The sequence below is a fragment of the Alexandromys fortis genome, unplaced genomic scaffold (assembly GCF_014885135.2).
Source record: "Alexandromys fortis isolate MF-2015 unplaced genomic scaffold, M_Fortis_MF-2015_v1.1 scaffold_98, whole genome shotgun sequence".
NCBI classification, from domain to species: domain Eukaryota; kingdom Metazoa; phylum Chordata; class Mammalia; order Rodentia; family Cricetidae; genus Alexandromys; species Alexandromys fortis.
The window spans coordinates 2,004,133-2,017,044 of NW_026068002.1; the positions used below are offsets into that span (position 1 = coordinate 2,004,133).

General features: G+C 41.9%; 1 protein-coding gene across 1 annotated transcript; it reads left to right on the top strand.

The window, feature by feature from the left end:
• Positions 1-4,690: 4,690 nt before the first annotated feature.
• On the top strand, positions 4,691-5,267 carry LOC126512998 (V-type proton ATPase subunit F-like). The gene has a single exon (XM_050161093.1). The coding sequence runs from the start codon at positions 4,691-4,693 to the stop codon at positions 5,048-5,050; it is 360 nt and encodes a 119-aa protein (XP_050017050.1). The 3' UTR covers positions 5,051-5,267.
• Positions 5,268-12,912: the final 7,645 nt, after the last annotated feature.

Consider the following 12,912-nt stretch of genomic DNA (forward strand, 5'->3'; position numbering starts at 1 on the left):
GTTTTGGGTTGGGTTTTTTTTTGTCTTGTTCATTGTCCTAGTAGGAAAAGGTCATTTCAAAAATTATAGACATAAATAATCTTCAGGAGAAAAAATAAAATGGGTAAATTTAATGTTTAGCATAATGAAGTTAACCGTAGCTATTTTATCAAATGCAGACTTGAGAAGAATTAATGAATCGGCACACATGTCCAGAGTTGCAGGAAGATGAGATGTCACCTGGCTTGTTTCTGCTCATTTATTTCCCATGTTTTGTTGTGTAATCTTTCTTATTATGCAAATTAGATAAAGCACCTGGATTTTATCATCTAACACGTGGAGATTATTTTGAAACGTCCTTGTGCATGAATGATGGGCCCCTACTAGCTTTCCTCTGTGGACACAAAAAGCATTACCTTAGAAAGGTCATAGAAGGAGAAAAATGCTGTACTTCTGTCTGACCATTAGAATCATCCGAGGAACATGCAGGGACCACTGAAGAAGGTCCAGAAGACAAGGGAGTATTAAAAGCCGCCAGGTGTGTGTTCCACAGGTGACAGGTTATGTGATTGTAATCATCACAGCCCTGGAAATGGTCTTAGGCGACAGTTCTTTTAGTCTCCAGTCTCCCGCCTCTAGCATGTAATTTAAATTCCCTCTCAGGGAGGGAAACAGAGAAAAATGTAGAGCTTAATAAATATCAATTATATATATATATATATATAATAAATGAATAAATATATTCTCTCTCAGCTAGCTCCTCTGCTGATTTCGGTAGTTTGCTTATGCAGCCCTGACTCTCATCCCTGAAAGGTCAAAGGTCCCTGAAACTAAATGCCACTCAGTCCAAGTGTTTGCATATTCACCATGACAGGCAAGGGGAAAATATCCAGGACACCCCCAGAGCTACCATCTTCTCCTTGATCACTATAGTTCCAGGGAGTCATCCCCATTGCCTCAATTTCATTGAGCACCCTCTTGGAGGGCCACCGCTTGTACTGTTAACTGCTAGGTGGCAGAAATAGGCTTTTCTTTTGCATCGTTGTCGCCTTAAGGCTTTTCCAACTAGCATAGTGTCTTGCATGTAGCAGATGTTGAATAAATGGTTTGGGTTGGCAAGCTCACAATATTTAATCTGGGGCTATTTTGCAATCACTGAGCCTTCCAAGGGAATTGTTGACTGGCAATATTTATAATAAAACAACATGTGCATTTTTTTGCTTCTAACATAAATAAAAACCATTTGGCTGGTTTAAGTTAACCTTTTTAAGAATATTGAAACCTGAGGAGATGCAAGAGAATCTGTAAGTGAACATGTAAGAGTGTGTAAACGTATGTGGAAGGGATTTTGAATAGGACAGGGAATATTATTGAGATAACTGAAAATAAATAAGGATTGCACTCAAGGCCAATGACCTCTGGCCAACAGCAGCAGTTCTCTTTAGAATATGACTATGTCTACTCAATACAAAAAAGGCACCTGCACATCATTTTATCACATGAAATAAGAATTAAAATACTGTCTGTTGATGCATAACTGAATAATGGAGATATTGTAAATGACTTCATGATGTTTTTCCCCCTCTGTACAAATGAAAACAGAATTCGAATCCATGTTCACTACTTTAGCTAGTCTAAAAAAAATAACTTTTCACAAAGACAAGAAGGAAGGGCTAGAATGTGGCTCAGTAGTAGAATGTTTGTATAAGCACCAGTGAGGTTCAGAGTTCAACCCACAGTACAACCGAAGTTAAAAGAAAAGAGTTTGGAATAGCATATGATTTGGTTAATAGGGTACTGACCTAGCATCCAGGAGTCCTTTGATACAACAGCCCAGAAACTGAGTTTATTCCTTGTTCCTGAAATCACAGTAATGGGGAGATAGGGTCAGGAGAATCAGAAGTTCAATAAGTGTGTGTGTGTGTGTGTGTGTGTGTGTGTGAGAGAGAGAGAGAGAGAGAGAGAGAGAGAGAGAATTTAAACTGCAGTGCACTTGATCATTAAAGAATCTCTTCGCAATATATCGCTACAAGTCCATTGGATTCTGGATTTGCAATGACAGAATTCTAACATCTTTTATTTATGGGCTATCAGTAAAATATGTATGATACTAATAATGCAGAATTATTCTTACTGTATTTATATTTTAACAAGTTTTATATATTGCCAACCATGACCTCCTTTCTTCAGCTTGACTCACATTGATTAAATAGAAAGCAGCAGAACGGATGGAATTCTAAATCGTGTCAATCCTACCTATAGCTTCAACTGTCGTATTTGCAAGTGAGAGGGTTGCATTGCTAAATCTGTGTGTCTTCCTTCCATTGACAGTCTATAATTCTATTAATATCACCATAAGATTGCTATCTATCTGACAAGAGAAAATAGATATGCCAGTAAATACAGAACAGTAAGTCCACGATCTAAAAAAGATGGAGGTGGAATCCAATGACATCTGACTACAAACCTGAAGGAATTTCATTAGAGCAGGAGACACCCATCAGTGCTGCTTTTTCCTATGCTGGTTAGGTGATTTTTATTGGGGAACATCTCAGAGGGATCAATGGAATCCAGAAACGATCGTCTAGAGACAGTGTCGCAAGGTGTACAATCATGGTAGGCGTGTTCTCTGAAGTTAGTGTGATGTGTATTCGTGAATACTGAACCTCGAGGCTAAGAGAAATGCAAAGTTAGAATCCTGTGAAACACTGGTCTCAATTATGTCACCAACTGATCTATACAATGTTTTTTAAGGTGTGTCTCCATATGAAAGTTCCTTGTTTCTACTAAAATAATGGTGTGGTAGTTCACCAATGCACTAACAAACACACACTTGCACTGATGCTAGTTTTAGTTTGTAATATGCAGTGTGATTGCTGCTCTAGAATGTGTCCAACCTCTTGATCTTCCCCAAAGTGTAGTTGTTTTAATTGTTGGTCTTGTGAGTGTACCTTTTTGTGTTTAATTATGATAAACATATTGTCTTCGGTTGAATAAATTAAAAAGTTTTAAATAAAAAATTTTAAAAAAGAAAATACCTTGTTTCACATGTGTGGGATTCATCACTTGTGGACTCACAGTCAACAGTATCAAAGATCCTGTCCAAACAACCCCTTCAACACTTGTACTTTCTCTGTAAGTCACATATTACATAGCCTTCCTGCATTCATAGAAATTCTACAGCTCTTCAGCACAGCGCTTGAGGGACATTTTAAACAACAAAATCAGTACCAACAACAGCAACAACAAAAAGTGAAACCATAGACTACAGAAGAGACACTATTTGCATCATGAATTGAAGTCTCCTCAACCTAAACAAATAAGGAAATATGTATGGAAATGTATGTACTAATTCTCTAGATTTATACAATGTATAAATATATGCATATACATGTACCCAAACACTATACTGTGTACTATAAATATATACAACTTTTGTCAGTTGGCAGACTTCAAAAACAGAAAAATGTGTACATAAACACTAAAAATCATAAAAAGGGGCCACTTCATGATGTTTATATATCTTTCCAGAAAGATTTTGTAGATCTGATTCAAATCATTGAAGAAATATTCTGTGCTTATTTGTTTGTTATATACTTATGTGTAATGATAACAATTAAAAAAAAGAGCCCAGGAATTTGAGGGGAGTATGGAAAGGTTTGAAGGAAAGAAATGAAATAGGGGTAATAATATAATTACATTTTAATTAAAAATATTCTGTGATAATGTAACTACTTAGAAGAGACATTGGTAGACTTCAGTAGTTATGCAAAATATCTATGGTCACCAATTCTACTGTTAGAATGTCCCCAAGAGAAATAAACACATGTGCCCATAAAGGGCCTTAGATAAGAATGATCAAAGGACACTACTATTAATTCTAAAAGAGAAACTAAGAAAAGAATAACTGAAAAAATTGTGATATAGTCATATGATGGAAATAATAGCAACAAAAAATGAATGACATTAAAAATGAACTTCAGAACTGTTACATTAAAAGAAGGACGCCAGAAACAAAGGAAAATGTTACATGGTTCTGTCTGTAAGACAAGCAGAAAAAGATAAAACAAATCTATGAAGCTTAAAGTTGACCATGGCTATTTCAGATGAGGGACATCAACTGCAGAGGGACATGATCCAGCTCACTGGAGCAGTAGAAATATTCTCTCTTGTTCTGGGTAACTGATACCCAGATTTGTACATGTGTAGAATTCATTTAGCTGTTGGATTAAGTTTCTATGGCTGCCACAACAAATTACCACAATTTAATGGCTAAAAAACACAAAATTTAATCCCTGATGATCTGTAGGCCAGAAGTTGAGCAAAAGTCTATCTGGTCTAAAATCATGGTTGCATTAAAGTTGTATTCCTTTCTGAGCGTTTTAAAGGGAGCACACTGTCTTGCTTTCTCCTGTTTCAAAAGTCTCACCCATTCCTTGATCCATGGTCTCCCTTTTTCAAAGCCAGTAACTGGGGTTTTCAGGTCTTCTCCCCTTCTGCCCCCCTCTTCTGCTTTCAGGAACTTCTGGGATTGCAATGTGTCCACATGGATAATTCAAAACAATGTGTCCCTGCCAAGGTCCTTCCTTTAAGCTCATCTAGAAAGTTCCTTTTGCGCGAATGTCCGGGGAACCGTGCATGACTGAAGGGCTGGGTCGCTGCGGGGGCGGAGCATCACAGGTGCCGGGTGAGCTTTCGCTCTGCTGACGGAATGGTGGGCCAGGGTAAACTAATCGCGGTGATTGGAGACGAGGACACGGTGACGGGTTTCCTCCTGGGCGGCATAGGGGAGCTTAACAAGAACTGCCACCCTAATTTCCTGGTAGTGGAGAAGGATACTACCATCAATGAGATAGAAGACACTTTCAGGCAGTTTCTAAACAGGGATGACATTGGCATCATTCTCATCAACCAGTACATCGCAGAGATGGTTCGGCATGCCCTTGACGCCCACCAGCGTTCCATTCCAGCTGCCCTGGAGATCCCATCCAAGGAGCATCCCTATGATGCAGCCAAAGACTCCATCCTGCGCAGGGCCAAGGGCATGTTCACGGCCGAAGACCTGCGCTAGGGCTCCTCAGCCGCCAGCCCCCTCTCACTACCAGGCCTCTCCCAGTTTGACATCCTCTATTTAAGTTTCAAGCCTTGGTTTCCAGCCCATCCCTTCCTCTTCGCTGAGTGGCTTCTAAGCTGTTGGGGTTCTGCTGTTCAGATCCAGGCTGGTTAGGGAGAGAAAGCCCAACCATCTTCTCTCTCCATCCCTCCTCCCTGTGCTGTTACACAGTGTCATTGTTGATATTAAAAGAATATTCTCTCCAAAAAAAAAAAAAAAAAAGAAAGAAAGTTCTTTTTGTCATGCAAGGTGACGCATTCACAGGCTCCAGTTACTGAGATGTGGAATTTCCTTGGAGATACCATTCTGTTCACCAGCATTTGTTTTCCTGACGAGGTATAAATCATAGAAAAGTCATGAAGAAAGTGGACATCGACTGGAGAGAGCTCAGCAGCCAAGAGTGCTCGCTACTCTTGCTGAGGACTCACAGCCACGTGCCTGACTCCTACCATGGAGATCCGACATCCTCTTCTACACCCCAGAAGAAAGGGCATGCAAATACATGGGCATAGATCTTGACCCTAAGAATGCGAAGCCTTGTGAAGAGAGTTATCAAAATTCAGTACAGAAGCCAAAGGCCAACCTCCGGAAAGCTAATTCATACCTCATTTAATTTAACAACAATAACCAACTTAATCTGAAAGTAATCCAAAACCCAAACTTAAGTCTTGATTCAGTTGAGGGGCTATGGAAAGACTAAGCAAAACACAGTATGTAACAAGCACGCGGAAGCCTGGCAACCAGCGCATCCGTGTTCATCTTGCGTTCTCCCCTAGCCCTGCCAGACGACTAGTGACTGTTATTGATCATATGGCTTGTTTAATTGGTGGTTCGTGCTGACTTTTAACTAGAGAAACAATCCCAGAAATAAATCATTATCCAGATCTCAAAGGCTTTTATTTTGAGCTGCAATGTGCAATTAAATCACGAAGTTTGCTAATTTTAAATGAGTTTAAATGCAGAAACATAGGAAGATAATTTAAACATGGAAATGGATCCAGAAGAATGCTGTCAGCCTTATTTTTCAGCGGCAGTTTAGCGATTGCCTTGTTCACATCAAAATATAATCACAGCGGATACCTGCTGTGTGATAAATAATAGTATTTGCCTAATAAGAAAATAAATAGCCCTGCCATATGGTCTCCGTCACATTCGCACAGTTTCGCCAGCATGTATTATCACATTTCCTTGAAGATTGCTCTGTGGATTAAGCTTCGAAAATAGCATAAAATGGAATACTATCCTTCTGGCCCTAATCCAGTCTAATCCTGCTTACCTGCATGTGCACCTGCTGTCCTGCTAGTGCCCAGGGCCATCACGGACCTAGCTTGCACCTGGGCCTGGACAGTGTGCCAAAAATCTTTCACCGGGAGCAGTATTCCTTCTCTACAGACTATAAACAATGCTAACCAGAAAACTAGGGCTTTTCCAGGAAGGGAGAATACATGTGTACACAATGTCCTAGGCAATTCCTAACTGTGTCTGAACATGGGAAATGTCTTCTGGTGTCAGAAATTTGGAGAGAACAGGGTTTTTATGACCATGCAGTTCAGCTTCTGAGGTAAGAATCCAGACACCTATATTGGTAGGCAATCTCTCAGACAGGGGAAAGCAGTTTCCGCGGTCATTTGGGTTGCTATAAGAAAATGATGTAAACTAAATGGCCTGCAAGTGACAGGAATTCATTCCTCCCAGTTCTGGAGGCTGGGCAAAGATCAGAGAAAATTTGGTGTGTGGTGATGACTCACCTTTAGGCTCAAAGATATGTCTTTGTTGTCATTTTGTCCAAGGGCCTCAATGTGGTCCCTTTTTACAAGGGGACAGTCCCTCACCCTCATGCCCTAATTACCTCAAACTGTGGTTTGAATGACCCCTTCCTAACCTATATTGAAATTGCTATTTTACCAGTGTCTGTATTACATGGTAAAACCTTTAAGAGCTACTTAGGCAAAAAGCATTCTAAGTTCATGAATGGATTAATGGATTTCCTATAAACGGTTGTGTTTCAGCCCTTTTTCTGTATACAAACACACACACACACACACAAATGAGAAAAAGAGAATATTGGCCCTTCTCACTTTATGCCATATAGCAAGAAGGCCACTGTTAAATGTCAAACATCTTGATCTCGGACTTTCCAACCTCCAAACTCTAAGAAACAAATTCCTGCCATCACATATGAACCATCTTGTATTGTATGTTATCACGATGTAAACAGACCAAGACACATGCTACCTCCAGTGGGAGTTCAGCATCTGAATTAGGAGGGACACAAACCTTCAGACCATCAGAGTCACTCTCCCTAAATTATTGCCACTCTTGCTGGCAATAACAGAACCAGAATCTGAATTCAGCCAATCAGATCCCCATGGAATTCAGCTCTGTTTGATGCATCCCCCAAGCCGCAGAACCATGGTCAGACATACACCCACCTAAATACTAAACCTTGAGAAGGAGTCTACTGAGTGCTCCACAGGAAGAAAATGAGCTACTGAAACTGCAGGATGAGGAGAAGACAGCTTTCAAAGAAATGAGAGAAGTAAAATTACTTCTGTTCCACCCAGAAACCTACAGGGACTATTGGCCAGTAGCCAGTGCCTCTGGGTCTTTAAGGACAAGAGAATCTAGAGCCTGAAAAACTGACTTGGAATAAACTCCAAAGTCTGCCTTTGTGAGATCTCAGCACGTAACCTTCACATACACATCTGGCCCCGGATACTAGGTAAAGACCTGAACCTGCAGGAAGCCCATGCAGTCGCTCTTCCTGGAGTGTGCCTGGCTGTGTCCAGCCACTACATGAGGCTGCACTTCCAAAACTGTTACTAGACTGCAGTCTCTTTCATCACAAGCTTGTCAGTCCCTTATTCGTTTCTTAATGCATCACATAAACCACACTGTATTATAGTTCCTGGTCCATATTTCCGGCTTTAAAGAGCTTGTCCAGGCAGACAAAATAGATGGAGCAGGGAACCACACCAAAACGTTTTCTCAGCCTCAGCATCCCAACTAGGGCAGATTTTTTTTTCTCGTAAATGTCCTCCATTGCACTTTGCTTCTCAAAATCTGCCATCAGAGTGAGCTAGACCCTCAGCTTCCTGCATTATTAATTTCATCTGGTATTTTCTTCTTGGCTTTGTTCATCTGCTCTGACGATGTCTCCTTTACAACTTTATCTTCGGATTATTTTGTCTCCAGGCAGATGGTTCCACCTTTCACTGGTAACATCAGGAGAAGTTTAGTCCACACCTTGTCTGCACCACACTGCACAGGCACAGTGGTTTATTCTCAGATATAGGAGCCACTAACCTACCCTAATTCCCACCAAACCACCTGTATGATTAAATACAAGACACGATTTTGTTCTTATGATGGCATTTTTTACTTTCTAAACTTGCAGTAGGTAGAAACTCTGCTGCCGTAAGTGGAAGTCAGGAGAGTGACGACCCCACAGTAAGAGAAGTGAGCAGGGACCCAGAGGAGCCGATGATGGGACACCCGGACCGACGGTGCACTACCCATGAGAGGCCTTCACTAAATGACTCACACTTGTGCTACACCGCTAGCAGGAAAGACAAAGCAGGATTTGTACTCTGACTCAAACACCACCCTTAGTAATCTTCTGCCAACAGAGTCAAGGTTTTTCCTGATCCATGATCTGTGTGCTTTTCTGTCTACTAGGCATTGCCTCCCACCAAATGAGATTAGAGTCTTGATCTCCATTTAAACACTGTCTTCTGGCACTGGAGATGAGGAGAGATTTCTGACCTTCCAGAGTACTCAAGTTCAGGTCCCAGCATCCATTTAGGCAACTCACAGCCAAACTAACTCTACCGCCAGGGAACCTGACATCCTCTTCTGGCCTTCACAAGCACTCGGGCACACACAGCACACATTCACACAGACACAGACCACAGAGAGAGAGAGAGAGAAGAATAGAAAAAAATGAGAACAACCCTTAAAAATAAATAAATGCTCTGACCAAAGTAGACACCGCCTGTCATTAGCTACAGTGCTTCCTTGATTTACTTTATAAGATTCAACTAACTCAGAGTCAATTGGTCTCTTCTCTTTATCTGCCTTCACCAATGGTAGCTAAGTCTCATGAAGGTAGAGGTCATGTATATCTTGTTCACACCGTTTCCCTGCTTCCCAGAACACAGCAACCCTCAACAGGTACCATTACTAGATGGATGAAGGATACACCCTTTCCACACTGAATGACTATTACTATCAAATCAGAGAAGACATTAACTCAGTGCTTGAGCCACTGGTTTTTAAAATACTTTTATTTAACAATAGAAAGAGTTGTTCTCATTCTTGTTTTCTATCTATTTCTTAATCTCGGAATCCCAGGACTGGAAAGGCAGCTCTTGGGATTGAGAACATACACCCAAGGCTGACCCTCTAGCTCCCACCTACACTCCCACACATGCACCCACATAAACATGAAATCACACGTGCACGCACACACACACACACACACACACACACACCCCTACTCACATGCATACTAACTATAAGCATTTCTTTTTCAAAAATGATTTTTCTAAAAGTGTTATTGGAACTGAGTGATGCACCTCTCTGACTTTGGAAAGTAAAATCTTCATTGCCTGAAAGAAAACCACACAGGTGTTCAGCAATAAGGCCATGTTTACTTTTGCAAGCGAGCCTAAATCCCTCCCTTTATGAAGGAATTCCTAATGAACACAAACAGCTGTCTGGCGCGAGGTTGCTTTTGAAAAGCATAATGCCACTTGGCTGGGCTTCACCAGGTTGTGTTTGTTCTGCTTTGTGAACATAAAAATGCATATGTTCATAGAGCTCAGTGTGCTGGGTCGTTTTGAAGCTAGCCTTTTGGAACAATCCTGGGGGAGGCTTTGACCCCAAATAGGTGCAAACAAATATGTTATTTCTCGTTATTTTTTTTTACCACTTTTCTTTGCTCTGCTATATTTACTTAAGTAGCCTTTTCCATGTGAACATTTTTTTTTTTCTTTTTGGGATGGAGTCTTCTGCAGCCCAGGCTGGCCTGGAACTTTATGTAGCTGGGGCTGACCTTGAACAGCTCCTCCTGACTTTCTACCTCTTTTGTGCACCAGCACACTTGGTTTTGAGCCAGGTATTTAAACCACAACTTCGGGTATGCAAAGCTAAAGCTCTACCAACTGAGCTACAGACCCTTGGTGTGTGTGTGTGTGTGTGTGTGTGTGTGTGTGTGTGTGTGTGTGTGCCCATGCATACATACATACACAGATGTGCACATGCTACAACATGTATGTGGAGGTGAGAAGAGGGCACGTAGAAGTCAGTTCCCTCCTTCTACTACGGGATCACAGGGACCAGAGTCAGTTCATCAGCTTGGAAGCAAGCCTTTCTCCCTAGCCCTGGTTGCTGACTCCCTACGAAAGAAACAGGGATGACAAGCAATCACTGTCAATAAGCTTTTCGGATTCGAACATGTTGAGAAACTTAGTATGTGACCTATGTCCAGTGAATTCAACATTATAGATCAACAAGTTAGCCACAGGTGACAGGGGAAAATGAGATTTGGGAATCTGTAATCAAATGTTTTTAGCTAAGAAGCCGGGGGGTCTGATTCTGAATCAGTACTTTACAAACTGTAGTGTGTATAAAAAACACCCATGGAGCTTGCTAAAACACAGGCTCCTGGGCCCTGTCCCGGAGATTTAGATTCAGAAGGTCTCAGGTGGAGCCTATGGGGTGACGCTGATGTGGCTAGTCCCAGGACCATACCCTGAATGAGGTTGTCCTCCTCCACTGTAGACGTGAAAAGCATCCACAGGAGAAGGTACTTTGCAATCCTTCAGCTTCAGCTTAACTGATGACACTCAGGCACCATGCAACATATCCCGTATATGTGATACCCTGTGAACCCCCTTTCCTTTGTTCTGTAAAGCAGCTTCGCTAGGTACTGCTGAAGTCAATGCTATGGAAAGTTGGACTTTGCGTTTGTCGTTGCTTTGCTTGCATGGTTCTGGTGATGGCCTATAGTATCAAAATATGTTATTAACTAAAGAATAATGGCAGCCTGTTATAATGCCACTGTAATAGAGTTCGTAAAAGCCAGAAATTTCCCCCACCTCATATAGCAGGCTTTGCAGTGAAACTCTACCACTTCTCCCATATGAGCCTGGAGTTCATTTTTCAACCACCATGAATTTGATCTGCCTTTGTGGCTTGCCTTAACTATATGCTGTGCTAGCAGCGATGATGTGCAAAGCCAACCCCCCAAGAGCGTTTTGCTTTCATCTTTTTTGGAAAATGATGCAGAAATTGTATTAGGGGATGCTGGTTTCACCTAATAGAGGATGAGATGGTCTTTGAGAACTGAGCACCACATCCCAGCCAATAGGGAATCTGCTCAACTATCAGCAGTGTGAACAAGGAGCCCAACAACTGAACTCCTAAGGCCACTGCGTGGATATCCCCAAACAGACCAGAAGTTGGCCTGTCACACTTACCCTTTAGAAACATGGAAAATGGAAAGTTATTGCTTGAAAGCCTCTGACTTTTGAGATGCTTTGTTGAGCAACAGTAGCTAGCTGACACACCCATCCTTCTCAGTTCAGGGAATCCTAATTAAGACAGGGTCCTGAGGTCTGTAACCAGGAAAAATGATGGCAGGCCTGGGATTTAGATCTAGGTGAACGAGTTAACAGCTGATGCCACAGTCTACCATCAACTCTTACATTTGGTTCACAGGAAGCATTTTGAAGTGTGAAGAAATTGCATAGTTTTGAAATCCAGAATGATCCTGCAGAGCCAATTTAAATCGCCTGTCTATCTAGGTTGGGTTGTTACCTATGCTTGAGTGGCCCCTGTGCCACTGGGAGTCAAATAGACCTCCAGTGTTTCTCCTCTGGGTTAATGCTGGTTATAATAACACAGTGAGGAAATTTTTATATAACTTGCCTCCTTGAAACTCGGGGGGAAAATTGAGTGTAACATTATATTTGTTATGACTGCAGAGCCAGAGCGCTCAAATCCCCATACCAGACAATGAGAAATACGGCACAGTTGAAAAGCTTCCTAAGAAACACAGAGCGTGGCCAGCAGAGAAGTGGGTGCTGGGAATTCCCCGTGCAGCAAGACAGACATCGCTGTGGGTAAAAGGGAGCAAATCTTCCCAGAACATTAGCTCTGAGAACTTAGCAGTTACTCCTTTAGGAAAAAAAAAATAGAGTCTGCATTGCTATGTACCTTCTTTCATAGTCCCAGTAAAATGACTTAATAAAAGTATTCCAAGGACCTGCCTGTTTACAAACCACTTATAACTTGAACTTCGGTTGTATGGTATCCCATGTGATCGTTGGAGGTACAAGTAAGTTTGTCTGAATGTCACCACTTTATGGACGTAAAAACAGACATAGAAGTCCGGATGAAAAAGGTGGCCGGCTTCTAGGTGATGAATCGTCCTGATTTCTAGAGACCACGATGAGACGGAGTAGGCATCTGATGATTCTGTGCAAAGTGGGTATTAAGAGTACTTGAGGGTTTCTTTCTTCCATGTTTCCCGCAGTTACATGGGAGTTTTCTAGCAATTTTGGCTTGTGGATCTCAGTCCTCACCTTCACATAGTATTCCCCTAGGTGGCTGCATCCAAATTCCTTCCCCAGGGGGCAACAGTCGCATCCACAGATGGATCCATCCTCTAGACCAGGATGGAGCGGGGAGAACTTTGGACTTTCCACAGGGCAGGGAACCCTGACTGCCCCTCAGACTGGAGAGGGAGGGGGAGAGGAGTGGGGGGAGGGGGAGAGGAGAGGGAGGAGGGGGGAAAAGGGAGACGGGGAGGGAAA